General features: G+C 43.6%; 1 protein-coding gene and 1 long non-coding RNA gene across 7 annotated transcripts in view; one reads left to right on the forward strand and one right to left on the reverse strand.

Annotated features, from left to right (window-relative positions):
* Nucleotides 1-11,651: 11,651 nt before the first annotated feature.
* LOC144365474 (uncharacterized) lies at nt 11,652-14,522 on the reverse strand. Its single transcript, XR_013423948.1, has 3 exons — nt 14,274-14,522; nt 13,711-13,843; nt 11,652-13,030 (listed from the first exon to the last, which is right to left on the reverse strand). It is a non-coding gene; the product is annotated as an uncharacterized LOC144365474 (long non-coding RNA).
* Nucleotides 14,523-14,571: 49 nt separating this feature from the next.
* The window catches only part of Jph1 (junctophilin 1), a 79,821-nt gene continuing 78,853 nt past the window's right edge, over nt 14,572-15,539 (forward strand). For 5 of the 6 annotated variants that reach the window (XM_078017008.1, XM_078017010.1, XM_078017009.1 and 2 more), the window contains exon 1: nt 14,575-15,236. In XM_078017008.1, the coding sequence (XP_077873134.1) occupies nt 14,858-15,236 (379 nt within the window). In that variant the 5' untranslated portion in view covers nt 14,575-14,857. Of the gene's footprint in view, nt 15,237-15,539 lie in introns of all 6 variants that reach the window. The other variant, XM_078017013.1, reaches the window with a different exon arrangement.

Raw genomic sequence — 15,539 nt, forward strand, 5'->3', positions numbered from 1 at the left:
CCAAAGTACCTCTATTCTTCCCTAGTCCCACCCCCCACCCCACTTACTGTGAATTAGCAGTTGACCTTATTTTTTACTTATGGAAGTACATATAAACAACCATTGTAAATCTATTTTTTATTATTAGAGTTTTATTGTTATACATAGTATTTGGGTTCATGCCAACAAACTCACACATGCCTGAAAATCAATTTCAGCTCATGATCCCCATCTTATTCCTCTCCCTCTCCCTTCCCATCCTCCCACCCCTCTCCCATTCTCCTTCCTCTTCTCTACTAGACTTCTTTTCGCTCCTCTATTAATTTCTATTTGATTGGTTGTTATGTTACTTATCCTTCCTTTCCCTTTTCATTATTTTACTCTACCTTCCACATATGGGAGAAAACATTCGAATTTTGAGTTTCTGAGCTTGGCAAACTTCACTTAGCACGACAGTCTTATTTCTATCCATTAGCAGCAAGTGCCATAATTTCATTCTTTTTAATGGCTGAGGTAAATCTAAATAAAAAAAGAAATTATTAAAGTTACCATAGGAGAGAGGTCTAGGTGCATTTTTATTTTCCTCCCCCAAGTTATCTGTGAATTTCTCTAGTTTGTAAGACACTGGTTCATAGAAGAGGGACCCCATCTTGCCTCAGGGTATGCATTAGAGTCAATAGGGAGAGGCAGACATTAAAGACCCTTCCCATATTCTCCAGTACTACCCTTCTTCCTGTTCTGTTCTCTCTGCTCCATCCTGAGCTATGGGGAAGGCAACTAAACAGCTTCTTACTGAGCTCTCAAACAGATCACAAACAGACCCTAGTCCCTACTTTCTGCCCAGCATCACCTCTGAGACCTTGTCCTTGGCCCAATGAGCCATACCATAAGGTCCTTTTCTTGGTCCCTTCAATGCACCAAGCTCTTTTCTATATCTTCTCCTCCAGTTGATCTGCTTCCTTTCCTGGCCATCCCTACTCATCCCTCAGAGCTTAGCTGGACTGTCATCTCCTTACAGAAAAATTGGAGCAATATCTATTGGAAGGATGGATGGTAGATGATGGATGGATGGAAGGAGAGGAGAATGAATTGGTGGATGTAGATGCCTTCCCTGACTTTTTAATCTAAATGAAAACGTCCCTTTCTATTCTTCCTTATAGCACTATTTTTCCTTCTGTAGCACAGCATTTGCAATGTGTATTAATTCAGTATCCATCTCCTCAGAGGACTACACATTCCATGAAGGCAGAGAATTAATGATGTTATACCTATTACTGGATATCCCATTTAGAAGGCAGCTGCAGTCTACATACAGTATTAAGTAAATGAACAAAAAGAATACCTGAAGTTTAGATTCACATCACTGAAACAGTTGCAAGGAGAGGGAATGATCTTTTGTAACGTATTAAAATCTTTTAATTAATGGATTATATTAACATGAAACAATCCAAAAGAATGATAAATTTTGAGGAAAAGTAACATGTTTCCTTTGGAAAAAAGTCACAAACTAAAACATCACTTGCAGATGGCCACCATGGACACTAATCATAGATAAAATATACACCATAATCAGTATGAAAATGATTTCAAAGGCTACAGATTTCTTCAAGCAAAATTTCGTTACTGCTTGACAGAATAGGTCTTAGGCTATATATAATTCAACAGTCACCAAACTACTTACTCATAATTGTGGAAAAATTTTTTTCCTCCAACAGGCATAAATTTATTTATTATTTACTTATTTGCATCAGGAATTAAAGCTAGGACGCTTAACCACTGAGCCACATCCTCGACTTTCTACTCTTTATTTTAAGATAGGGTCTCAATAACTTGCTTAGGGCCTCACTAAGTTGCTGAGTCTAGCCTTGAACTTGTGATCTTCTTGCCTCAGCCTCGAAAGTCACTGGGATTATAGGTATTCACCACCACTCCTGGCTCTAACAAAACAAAAAAAAAAAAATTAAAGAGTAACTTGAAAAAATTTTGAAGAGTTGTCCCAGGATCATTTGGACACATTCACTTCTTGTGTGTTTAGTCCTCCGTCCCAACACTGCTTCAACTCCCAGGAGTGATGAAGGAAAAACAGGTCCTAGAGATGCTGGCACTCAGGAGCAGGGAAGGCCAATGTGCCTGGCAGAAACAATACCCAGAAATGGCAAGGTCCTGGGAAACTTGCCAGTCAGATCAGTGCTTTAATTGTAAAGGTACTGGAAACCCAAGAGCTGGGGCAGTGGGAACTCTCACCCATGGGCAGAGTTCTTCTGGGCTTAGTCCCTATGTCCTGCCACTTCTCCAAGGTGGGTAAAGGAGACAGATTTCTCAAGACCAGTGGTTCCAGGAGACACCACACCTCCCTGAGGTCAGGCTCCAGGCACTGGACAAGAGATGGAGACCTTGCAAGTCCACTCACTGGTCTGGCCTACAGTTTTCAGTTTCATTGATATCTCAGTTGCAAGGCTGCCTCATTAGCGGTTTGTTTTATTCTGTACATATTTACCATCTAGTATACATTTATCCATTTAGGAGATACACTATTACTTTGAACTTTTGAATTTTCCTTTTAAAATGATAAGTAGGAAGACATTGTTTGTAATTTGCAAAGCACTTGCAGAAAAAAAAATTCATGCAAAAAAGATGAAGTCATACTAGGATCATGAGTACAGAGCAACTTTAAATGTATTGGATTAGTGTATAGAATCAAAAGAAGTCCAATTGAGAGAATTTCCCTAAAGCAAAGTTTCTGTTCATAAAAACACAGATTCCTGGTCCCCATTAGAAACCCAGAGAATCAAAATACATCTAGAGAGAAACCTTGGCATGTATATATTTAACAAGTTCTACCTGGTGATTGTCAGCAGAGTAGTTTTTGAAATGTTCCTTCAGTAATAATTTCATCAGAGAAATACATCATGATCACTAGGAAATTCTCAGAATGTATGTGATGGGACCACACAGATTTTACTAGGTGTAAAGTAAAGAGTGTAAGTTGCACAGGGAGCTTTTGAAAAAGTTCACCATAGGATTATTACCTTCACTTCCATGAAATATTCCTTCCAATCCTAAAGGAATATTTCATATGGATCTAAGGTGTAGAAATGGGGTAGAATTTATTATGGGCTGTTGCACTTTTCTCTAGAAATAGCAAAACTTTCAAACCAGCAAATACAGAAAGACTGGCACACCAGCATACAGCTGGAAGTTTCTAAATGTCCACTTCTGTCACAGCCGGCAGACAGTCTTTGAATTATTCAATGGATGAGTCAGAAATCACTCATACCATCTGGATTACCCAGGCAGTCTTTTTTCATTTGGGACAGTAAGTTTTGGAGGGTCCTAAAATTCACTGGGTCTGTCGCTGCATTGCTTCACACCTGTTATTGCATCATCAGCCAACTGACAGTGCTAATCAATCACATATACAGGATCATTTTTAAATCATGAAATATAATAAAATGCTCAGAAGCTAAAGATTTATATTTCAATTTATTTTTTCGGATTTCAATTTAATTAGCAAGAAGTGGTATAATCTCAAGGTGCAAAATAAAAGCAAAGCAAATTGCTCTTTAGTGAAGTTTTCCACTCACATCCCCTTTTTCTTTGTATCTTTACAGGTTTAAGTACCACATACCAATACAGCAAAATATTGCATGACACATACTTTGTTTTGTACCTTGCTTTTTTCTACCCAGTAGATCTTGGGGATTTTTCCATATTGGTACATAGACAATTTCCTCATTTAGACCATGAAATCTAAATTTCAATTCAAATTCTATGAAGTCCTGGATTAGACTTTTCATCTCTCCCTGACTAGGACCCTTATATGTTTCTGTTTCTTAAAGATCAGTTAAGATCTTTAATTGGCATATCAATTCAGATCTCCAAGAAACAAATACCAGGACAGAATTAGGAATATAAGAGATTTACCAGGGGGAACACAGGTGAAGGGCAGAACCCATAGGAAGCAGGGATAGATGGGGAAATCCTCTGGGTCATAATGCAGGTCTGAAACTGGGGAGAGAGAGAGAGAAGGAAGAATTGTGCCAAGGCGCCTCAGACTGCAATAGCCCTAAGAAAGTTTCAGCTAGGTCAATAGGGAGATCAGAAAGTATTACCCATCAGAGGAGGCATGAGCTGAGAAGGAGTGGCCCAACTTTTGTTATCCCACTGTGCTCAGTTATTGGCTGGAAACAGCTTGAGTAGCCTGTGGTATTGCCAAGAACACTGTGGGGGATCCAAACCTGCACAGCTTGAGGCTGTTCATCAACCTCACTCCTTGCAGCAAATTCTCTTGGAGGAGGATCTCTGAATGGTGCATATCCATGACCATCACATGGTCCCCAAACCATTACAAAGATCATCTCCACATGTTTGGAAACAGCTCTCAAGAGCCTCTCTTCCTGAAAAGAAGCTTTGAAAAGGGAAATTAACAGGCCAATAGCAGCCCCTGTTGCTGTAGTTGATTTTGAGGCTACAAATGGTTCTCATCTCCTCCCTCATCTCCATTCTAAATTCCTCTCACCCCCAAGTATGACATCAGCAGGTTCTGGTGGTTTCTCTGGGGGTGTGACCCAAACCTTCATTTCAGGAAAGAGTGAACCCTTTGTACGTCACACACTTCTCACATGTGTATCCATAGTAACAAGGCACCAGCAGAGTGCCAAGAAGCACTCCAGTGCATTAGCTGGGATCTGCACATACTCCCTTCTGTCCCCATCATATAAAAATCATCCTTGTCAGTATGGTGATTATTCTTTTCATTTGATGGTCTTTGGGCATGAGTCACTGAAGTCTGCCAGGCAGCAGACATAGGTTGTAGTTCAAAAGAATTCCTGCTTTTTATTCTAGATTCTCCTCTAGGGACCCAGAAGAGCCCAGTTGCCTCTGCTTGGCTGCAGGCAGGGTTTGGTGAGGCTTCTTCTGGGGCCCTGGCCCTGCATGAGCACTATGGGTTATCAGAAGCCTAGGTGGCCAGGTGGAGATGGGACTCTTGAAGATGTTGCCTTTTCGGGCACAGAAAAGATAAAAAAGCCTAAGTCACTGGATAAGACCAACTAGGTACTGATGCTTCCATTTCTTAGTTCCCTAGTGTACATATTCTTCCTATTAGAGATAATGTCATAGAACAGTCTTATTTAGTGCATATATTGCACCCCAAAAGACGCAACTGCATCTTTGCAGATTATACCAGAAAACTGCAACTTTGCTGTACCTTTAAGGAGATCATTCTACCATTCCATGAGGTTGGCTCTTCATAGATAATACATGTATGGATAATGTGGTATGTGATAGGATAAGGGGGGGGGTCCCGTGACCAGGGCCCACTCCAGCACCTTCTTCACTATGAAGTGGACCCCCTGGTCAGACACTTGTTGTATGATAGTCTATGCCTGTGGATCTGGCACTCCATTAGCTCCTGGATTGTGGTGACAGAGGCTGAGGCTCCGGACAGAAAGGCCAATCTATACCCAGAGTAGTTGTCTATCCCTAGTAAGGATGAACCACTTGCTCCTCTAGGCTGGAATGAGCCCAATACAGTCAACCTGCCACCAAATAGGTAACTAGTATCCTCACAGAATAGTCTCTGCTGCTGACAGGTTAGATAATCAGAGGCAGCAGCCGCTAAACTGGCCTTGATAGGTGGGAGTCCTTGTTGTTGGACCCATGTTTAGTTGGAACCTTTACCTCTGGGGCTGCTAAATTTATGTGTCCCTGGTTCTAGATGTGGGACAACCCTGTCGTCTACTTGGGTTTTCAGTGCCTCCTCCATGGAGGTCAATAGCCTTCAATACGGAACCCTTCACATTCTGTCTACTTCTATACTTTCATCCACATGCCTCTACCTGGACCTTTATGTCTCCATTCTTCCAGTTCTCTTCCTTCCAGGTCCTTGATGTGATGACCAGGCTGTTGGTCATTGCTCAGAAATATACATATATTCCGACACTGGGCCATTTTTCCTTTCACATAAAATATATGTCATGGTTCACAGCTCACAGCTGTACCCATTGGAAAGATTTTCCCTATCTATATAGGCTTTCCCTGAGTGTGGGTGTAATGCAATCTCAACTCATTTCCAGCTAATTCATATCCCAAGCTTCTATCCAGAAACTATATATGGTCTTTTCTCTTCCTTTAGCTGGTTGTATGGAATCCAAATCTGCCCAGAGAGCTGGAATGCAACCCTGGTGGAGGACACGGAGGACTAGGCAACCTGTTCTTGGAATTCTTGTGCCCTCTGGTCCTGCCCAGTCTGGTCCTGGATGTACCATGTCTAACTTAGATTGCTTCAGGTCTGTCCCACTTTGTCTTGGCAGGTTCAACAGATGCAGCTTGTAATGGGAAATATTAGACAAATGGCACTTGGTCTCATTGTCAAATATTTCTTTTTTTTTAAGGTTTATTTATTTTTTATTTTTGTTTTTTAGAGAGAGAGAGAATTTTTTAAAATATTTATTTTTCAGTTTTTGGCAGACACAACATCTTTGTATGTGGTGCTGAGGATTGAACCTGGGCCGCACACATGCCAGGCGAGCGCGCTACCACTTAAGCCACATTCCCAGCCCCAAATATTTCTTTTCTACCAAAGCCAAGTAACTTACCAAGAAGTGTTTTTTTTAAAGACACCTAATTCTCGGGACTGGGGATATAGCTCAGTCTGTAGAGTGCTTGCCTCACAGGCATGAAGCCCTGGGTTCAATCCCCAGCATAAAAAAAAAGAAAAGAAAAAGAAAGAAAGACACCTAATTCTCTATTGCAGATAATACTGTCTTGCTTTAGGTTCTCACAGACCTATGTTGTAGTTCTTCCACTGGGGCTTGCCATATCTTCACATGTCTTTCTCACCACTCAAACCTCCAACACCATAGTACCTGCTTGATCACACAGGACCTAAGAAGCAGGGATGCTTGCATCACAGCTTGAACCTCTAAGCAAACCCTGCCCTTCTCTAAGCCTTCTCAAAGCTGGTAGCTTTCCTTCTGTCGCCCAGCAATAAAGGCTGGAGCCGTTTTGAAGGGTGCCACATGTTGCTTCCAGAACCCAAGAACTTTACCAGGTGCTCTGCTTCCTTTTTTTGCACTTACGAGACACAGGATGCAGTATTTGCCTCTTAAACTTGGGAGGGTATGTCCTGGGCAGAGCATGACCTCACGTGAGCACTGCTGCACAGCTGAAGTCACAGCAGCTGGACGCTGTTTGTCAGGCTCCCTCTTCACTCCAGGTTCTCTGGAAGGGAGATCTGAGCACCTCCATGACCTCCCCATGGAGGGTTCTAATGTCTCAGTAGGCTTCAAAAAGTGCTTGCCATGTGCAAGTAATAAGTGAAATGCAAGCGGTGACAAAAATGCTAGAGCATGATGAAGGAAAGGAAGAGGAATGTAGGCTGAACATGGAATGCAATCAGTATCCGAAGAATCCCACAAGGGCTTTGAGATGTGTGTGCTGAGGTGCTACACAGACTGAGGCTGCAACACTCGGCACGAACAGAACACCCCCCCACCCATCATGTAGTTACAAGAAAGCCTTCACTACTGTTGGCTATTGTTTCAAACCCAGTTCCAGAGCTCTAAGAACCCCATCATTCCTCAATTATAATTTACATTTCTTTAACTGCCTAATAGTTAAATTTTTCCCTTTCCTTCACTATGAGTCACTTAGCTGATTTACTCCATAGCCATACTTTCAACAATATTGTGTGTCTTCCCTCTTTATTCAGCTGCCTTATGAAAAGGTTATCACATTAATTTTCACAACTTTTAATATCTTAATACTGACATTCCCAAATATGCTTTCTATTCCCTTGCCATCCCCCATTTGCGCTATTTCAAATACCGACTTGCCTTTCAGCCATATCTTCAGAACAAAGCACTGTGATTTTTAAATGCAGCATGAGAGAGATGAACTCGTCGTATTGTCCCTCAGATACCAGGCACACCTTTTCCAGAGGGTCTCTTCTATTCTCACACTTTTATATGGGGTCCCCTCATTCCTTCCCTCCCTCGGGTGTCTCGGCTCATGACCATTACACAATGATGTCTGGAAGGTTACGCCTTCATTATATCTAAAGGCTAAGCAATATGCCCATGATTCCCCCAAAATCATTCAACCACAGCAGTCCCTTGTAATTCTCTTAGTTTTCTTTTTTATCTCCTGTCTCTGTAGAGATAGAAAGAAAGAGCAAGGTCTATGCCTTACTTCTGTGTCTCCAAACCTAAAATATGTATCATATATACACACATGTGTACACATACACACATATACATTTTATGATTTTTTTTCAAGTACTAGGTCTTCAAAATAGATTTGCAGCCCAAACTGTATCCTCAAGTTCACTACACTTTATTAAGTATCCCTTTAATCTGTCAATACTTTTTTAATTATTGGAACTTTCCTGAAACCCTCTGTAAATTTCATCACTAGACACGGATGCTATGTAGGTCTACGTGGAGCTTTCCCTACTAGGGAGAATAGGCAGAGAGCCACAGGGGACTAGTCATGGGAAGAAACCAAAGTACTGCCCTTGAGATTTAAGTAAGGCTCAGCTGGTGTTTTATATAGGAATTAGACCATTTCTAAATTAGACTCTTGGCCTCTAAGGCAGGATTGCCTTGTTGTACCAGCCAACAAGTATCCAGCAATCACATAAAATTCTGGTACCATGAACCATCCTGGCTGGAACACAGTATGTAGCCTAGAATTAAGGAAGCTAGAAAGGGATACAAAGAAGAAAAATAGGAATGAAACAGCTGAAGTGGTGGGAGAGGAAGAGGGAGAGAAGCAAGAGACAAAGATTTCACAGAAGCCTGAGAGATAAGCGCTCTCAAGTATGAAATTCATAGCTGCCACCAGCGGGATGGGAACGGATGAGATGTCACCGCATCTGTCAAATAGGAGGTCCCCAAAGGCTAGAGAAGCTTCACTAGACTAGTGATAACAGAATGCAAATCAAGTGGTGGAAGGATCAGAGGGGGGAAGTAAAGACTAGAATGTAAAGAAGGTCTGCAGCTTCAAGACTAGACAAAGGACACAAGGACCAAGTGGGACCAAGAAATTAGAGCTATTTTAATATGGAGGACACAAAAGCACGCTTGCTGGCTAGAAGGGAAGAAAAACAATAGGGCCAAGCAATCATGTACTGAAACCTGTGAAACTGTGAGCCCCAAACATAGAAGATGATTTTCTCAGGTAATCTGTCACACAGTGATGAAAAGTTGATCAACATAGACATTAAGTTTTAAAAAGAAAGCAAGCAAGGGTGTTCCCTATATGTTTCCTCCTCTGTAAGGAAAAGACAAGGTATCATGCTCAGTAAGAGGCCTGGGGCTGAGGGGGTCTCCAGGACAGTGATAAACATCTGTAAGTTTAGGAAACTAAACATCTAGGAAAAGATCTCCCATGGAGGATGGAGGTGCTCAATGCTTGCAACCACAGTTTGTAGTGGCAACTGGTAAATGATGTACTTAACCTCCAAAGGGCTTCCAAGGAGCAGGAGATGGAAAATGAATCTAACATGACTTATGTATGTACATATATGAATACACTACAGTGAATCTCCACATCACGTACATCCACAAGACTGGGATCTTAATTAGAATAAGACACACTTCATGTTTTTACAAATATGTCAAAATTATTACTCTTCTATCATGTGAGGCAAGAGCTCTGTCACTGAGCTACAGCTTCAGTCCTACTCTACTGTCATGTATAACTAAAAAGGAAAAAAATAAAGGTTGGGGACTGGGCAGACAGATGCACCAGAAGGCCACTATGAAAAGGAAACAAAGTGCCAGGGATGGTGTGGCAGAAGTGACTCATAAGAGCCTCCAAGCAGAGTAAGGAAGGGAAGAGCCAGGAGAGGAGGAAGGACATAAAAACAGTGGAGGCTTTGATAAGAGTCCATGGTGTTTGTTCAGTGGGAAAGACAAGAGAAGGCTGTCAAAGGGTGGAGTTATAACCTTCCAGTTCTCAGAACTGCCCTATGTCTGGGTCAAAGTAAGATCCAGGCTGGGTCTGGGAAGTGAACTTTAAAGCTGAAGGTCATGAAGCTGCAAAAGGCAGTGGTTCTGAAGTCAGGATGAAGCTGTCCAGGACAAGGCAAGGCAAGTGGACAAAGAATGAGTCATAGAAGAACATGGGGGAGTGACCTAAAGAAGATGCTGATCAGAGTAGGGCACCAATGGCATGAGTGCATAGTTCAAGTGGCAAAAGGAGGTGCTACTGAGAAGGGAAAAAAATGAGAGTTATTTATTATCTTATTATTACTTAGTTTTTGATCTCTAGTATTCAGTTGCCTACCTAACATCTCTTCAAGTGTATATTTCTGGGTTTTCTTTCTTCTTCTTCTTCTTTTTTTTTTTTTTTCTTCAGTACAGGGGAATCAAACCCAGGGCTTACATATGCTAGGCAAGCGCTCTACCACTGAGCTATAACCCCAGCCCTGGTGAATATTTTAGAATCATCCTCTACTAAAAAAATACATCTTCTCCAACCCCTGTAATTCCTCTTCTATCTTCATTTTGTTTTTTAAATTCTAGACAGGAGTACTGACATTTGCCCAGTCAGCTATTGGAAAAACCTAAGAAATAAAAGTCATCCTTACCACCCCTTCTCACTTCCCACCCAGGCTCCTCCTCCCTGCTCTTAAGACTTGCAACATGCTCTCAGCCTCCATCCAATAGAATAAAAGACTAACAAAGAACCACCTGCAGGGTACATAGGCTCCAGGTTCAGGTTTGATCATTTACACCTTGAATAATCCAAGGCACACAAATGTCCTAACCCTTTTTTCTTCTTATTTTCTCTTAGTTATTATGAGATATTTTTTTGGATCGGAGATTGAACTCAAGTGTGTTCTGCTACTGAGCTACATCATCTTCAGCCCCTTTTTATTTATTTATTTATTTTGGTACCAGGAATTGAACAGAGAGGTACTCAACCACCAAGTCACACCCCCAGCCCTAGTTTGTATTTTATTTAGAGAGAGGGTTTCACTGAGTTGCTTAGCACCTCGACATTGCTGCGTGAGGCTTTGAACTCCAGATTCTCCCAAGCTGCTGGGATTACAAGCATGTGCCATGACACCTGGCTTATTTTTTGAGACAGGGTTTTCCAAAGTTGCTGAAGATGGCCTTGAACCTCTGATCCTCCTGCCTCAGCTTCCCAAAATGCTGGGATAACAGGTGTGAACCACTGCACCCAATATGAGACTTACATGAATTAATTCATATGAAGAACTTAGTATAATATCTGACAAACAGTTGCCTTTAAGAAGGGATTAAAGATCTAAAGCTGGACCTGGGGATATAGCTCAGTTGGTAGTAGTGCTTGCCTCATATGCATAAGGCCCTGGGTTCAAACCCCAACACCACAAAAAAAAAAAAAATGTGAAGATCACTAATTTTAGAATACTGTTTGTTCTTCTGATCTCATTCTGCCTGCAAAGCTTATGGCCATATTTCTTAATTATTGTATTTATTAAATATTAAATTTTAAATGTATTAAAAATTTCTTGAATTTTTATAAATGCTAAGATGATTACAAATAATCAACATATTTTTATTTGATTTTATAAATCAAGCTAGTAGTATTAATTTTGAATACATCAAGTGATTTCAACTGTACGTGTTTTATACTTTAATTCATTTCCTTAAGGTAATAAACACCTACAGATTAGCTGCTTTGTAATTTTTTATTAAAATTATCAATAATTAGTTCTAATATATAAATTAAAATCAAATTTTTCAATGTACACTCATTTAAAAAATAAAACATCATTAAATTCTAAGCAAAACACCTTTCTCAACATTTTGTTAACTGCACGTATTTATACTCTAAGTGGCTCACCATTTGTTATAAAAGTTTTTAGAGTAAAAACATAACATCTACGTTTTAAGCATGGAGGAAAACAAACTGTTAGAGTGGTTGTTGGCCCCTGGGCTTTAATGACCTCCCCCATCCCACCTGTCACACCAACATTCACATTCTCTTCTTACTAATCCCTCCTTAAAGCTAAATTCAACTCCCCCTTATCCAGGGCAAAGGTTCAGCATGAGAGGGAAAATAAGGACATTACTAACCCTGAGTACTGAACTGCAGCGTTATTCTACTGCTACGCAGTCATTCTCAAGGCTTCCTCTTCCTAGTTCTCATTGCCAATCTTCTCTACAAGCAAAGATATGGAACCTGAACACTAGGGTTAACAAATACATCTGTTTGACAGGAGAAACTTCACCTGTGGTGGTAGTAGGTGAATGGAAGCATGGCTTATATGGTTACTTTGCCAAAAATTGTTCAGGATACCAAAACTTTCTTTCATGAAGAAACTCAATGGCAGAGTCAGGTTAGAATTGAAATTTAATAGCACACATGCAGTGGAAGGTTCTCATTTTTAATTAAGGTTCCTTTCATGGGAAGAAACCAATGAATGACCAGGTCCATTATCCTACTGAAATCTCCATGCTCTACCCAGATGCGTGTGCAATGCCATCCTTTGCCCTTCTACCACAAATGGACGAGTTATCCATTCAGAAGCCAGAAACCTACTCTATGCCATGTATGCCAGAAGAATTCTCATTTCTGTGAGAACTAAAGAGAACCTACTAACACACATGAGTGGGGCCAAAAGCAAACAGGCAAAAAAGCAAAAGGGCAAAAGCTACTGTGAAGAAAGCCCATTCAAAAAGGGGAGGAAAAAGATATATTAGCTTGAGCAACCACACTGTTTCTCCTATCAAACAGAACCTCAGAATAGATGGGAATGTGTCCAGCTCCCAATTCTGGTGTATCCCATAACAGAGAAATAAAATTATGGCTCAGCTGCAAAGCTCTGGGCCCTCTTTTTCCCAGTGGCCTAAATCAATCCCCAGTCCAGGACAAGATGCTGAGCGAGATGCCTAATTATTTCAGGCCACTAGGGTAAGCACTATTCCTGGCAACTCTGCGGGCAGCGCCATGGATGAGGGTTTCTAATTCTCTTTGGTGATTTGGCTCAGTGTAAACTGAGATTTTTCTTTCAGTCTTTCAGACAGATAAGCAGGGAAGATCAGCTCCAGTCCTAAGAGAGACACAATCAAGGTCAATTTTAGTTCCTTTTTTGTGCAGGAAAGTCTACTTTTGCCCTGCTGCCTTCCCGACACCTGTCCTTACATTTTTTATCTGCTTATCAAATACCTAGTGAGAGGTATTTGGCAGACTGTGTTCTGGTCCTCCGCCAAAGGCCTCTCAGTCTAAGGAATAACAAGAGTTGCCTGCAAGGCAGTTTTCCTGAGAGGCCAACCTAAGACCCTTGGCTGTGAATCTGAGTATTTTAAGGGTGAGGTTGAGACCAGTGTCTCCTTAAAAGAGGCAATACTGACTGCTTCAACTTGTCTAGTACCAAATCCCTAATTCTTGGCTGGGCACTGCTCTCACAGTATACTCAGTTATTACCTAACATTAAAAAAGCAAATCTAGTTATTTCTATTCAGAAAATAATGAAACCGTTTTAAAAGTTTAGGGGCTGGAGGGACAGCTCATTGTTAAAGCATTGCCTCATATACATGAGGCCCCGGAGTTCCAGCCCTACCCCCCTACACACACTCACACCTCAAACACATACACACACAAAGTTTAGAAGAGGTATCTAAAGTGAATTCAACAAGGCAGTGTTGTAGCTGGAAAGTGGATCAGCTGACACCTGTCCCTGGTTTTGTAGGTCACAGCCTCTTTGTTAGTTTAGAGCACTGTTTTACTTACCGTTCATCCTTGAAAACTTCTATTTACTTTCTTAAATGGAGCATACCAGTGGAGATGTGTCAAGTGTACATTTCAGGCACATATACAATACATATAGACTGAGTCTTCTGCCTGTCTCCAGGATCAAGGATTTCTAAGGTTGTGAAGAACAACAAATGAGGCATTAAGGTAAGCAGGCTCTAATGGAAAAGAAAGCATCCTGTGCCCCTCCAAAGACAGCTTTAAAACCTCTTCTTCGTTATTACAAATAAAAACTAACCAATTTATCCTGTGCTTTTTCAAACTGCACGGCTCTCCCTCAGTATCTTCATTAAAGAAACGCAAACACATGTGCTTTGAAATGGGTAGGTGTAAAAGAACATTCTGAACAATTATATCTAGGCTGCCTCAGATTTATATCACATGCATACATATATTTGGAGGACATTAATTCACAATGACAGCTGAGCATGACAAATGCAACAGTACACAAGTTGGAATGCTGGAAAAAATGCAACTACAAACCCCATGCAGACAAACACATACAATGAGTTTTCCCTCATCACACACGTGGCCGCACTTACAAGGAGCTTAAGCACAATTGAAAAACCCCAAACACGGGAGGCTCCCGCGCCGAGAGCTGCCCCCACACATGGAGCCGCGCCTTCATCCACAGGCGTGATTGTCGCGCGTCCCCGGGTACACTTGCCCTCCCACCCGCATCCCACTGCGCGAACACACGCGCGCCCGCCCGCCAGGGAAGCGGCGGCTCCCGGGGGCTGGGGGCAGGGCCCGTGGGGCGGGATCGCCGCGGGGCCGGGCCTCTGCGCCTGGGGAGGGGACGGGGGGCGGGCGCGGGGCGGCGCCCGGCTCACGTGGGCGGGCGGGAGCAGCTGAAGGTCCGCTCGGGAGCCTGGGCTGTCCTCTCGCGCGCGGCGCTGGCCCGGGCGGCGGCGGAGGAGGAGGAGGAGAAAGGCGGCGGTGGCGGCGGCGAAAGAGGAGGGGAGGACGGGGGCGGCATCGGACTGGAGCCGAGCGGCGGCGCGAGCTGCCCGGGGCGCAGTCGTGAGCTCGCCCGCCGGGCCCCCACCCCCGAGCTACACCCTGCCGTGCCTAGCTCTGCCCGCGTCCGTGCCCCCGCGGGGAGCGCGCCGGGGCTGCCCCCCGAATGACGGGCGGAAGGTTCGACTTCGACGATGGCGGCACCTACTGCGGCGGCTGGGAGGAGGGCAAGGCGCACGGGCATGGCATCTGCACGGGGCCCAAGGGCCAGGGCGAGTACTCGGGCTCCTGGTCCCACGGCTTCGAGGTGGTCGGAGGCTACACCTGGCCCAGCGGCAACACCTACCAGGGCTACTGGGCTCAGGGCAAGCGGCACGGGCTGGGGGTGGAAACGAAGGGCAAGTGGATGTACCGGGGGGAGTGGTCACATGGTTTCAAGGGGCGCTACGGGGTCCGGCAGAGCCTGTGCACCCCCGCTCGCTACGAGGGTACCTGGAGTAACGGGCTGCAGGACGGGTACGGCGTGGAGACCTACGGGGACGGAGGTGAGCGGCGTCGCGGGCGGCTCAGCTGCTCCACGAGACGGTGCGGTGGGCATTGCCCAGGCTGCGGGGAAGCGGGGAGGACGCGAAGCGCACATGTCCAGAAACCCGCCAAAACACCTGGGGAAGCTTCCCACCCACTTCCCGCGCCCTCCCTCCCCCGGGAGGGTGCTTTGGGATGGGACTGGTGCGTGAGGGTTTAGTCTGACCCCGTTCTTATAAGCGGGCGATGTGTCCACACCCGGGGGAGTGAGGCGTGAATATACCTGGCCGGCGCCAGCGCTGCACTGCCACCAGGAGGGAGCG

This window comes from Ictidomys tridecemlineatus, chromosome 7 (genome assembly GCF_052094955.1).
Source record: "Ictidomys tridecemlineatus isolate mIctTri1 chromosome 7, mIctTri1.hap1, whole genome shotgun sequence".
NCBI classification, from domain to species: domain Eukaryota; kingdom Metazoa; phylum Chordata; class Mammalia; order Rodentia; family Sciuridae; genus Ictidomys; species Ictidomys tridecemlineatus.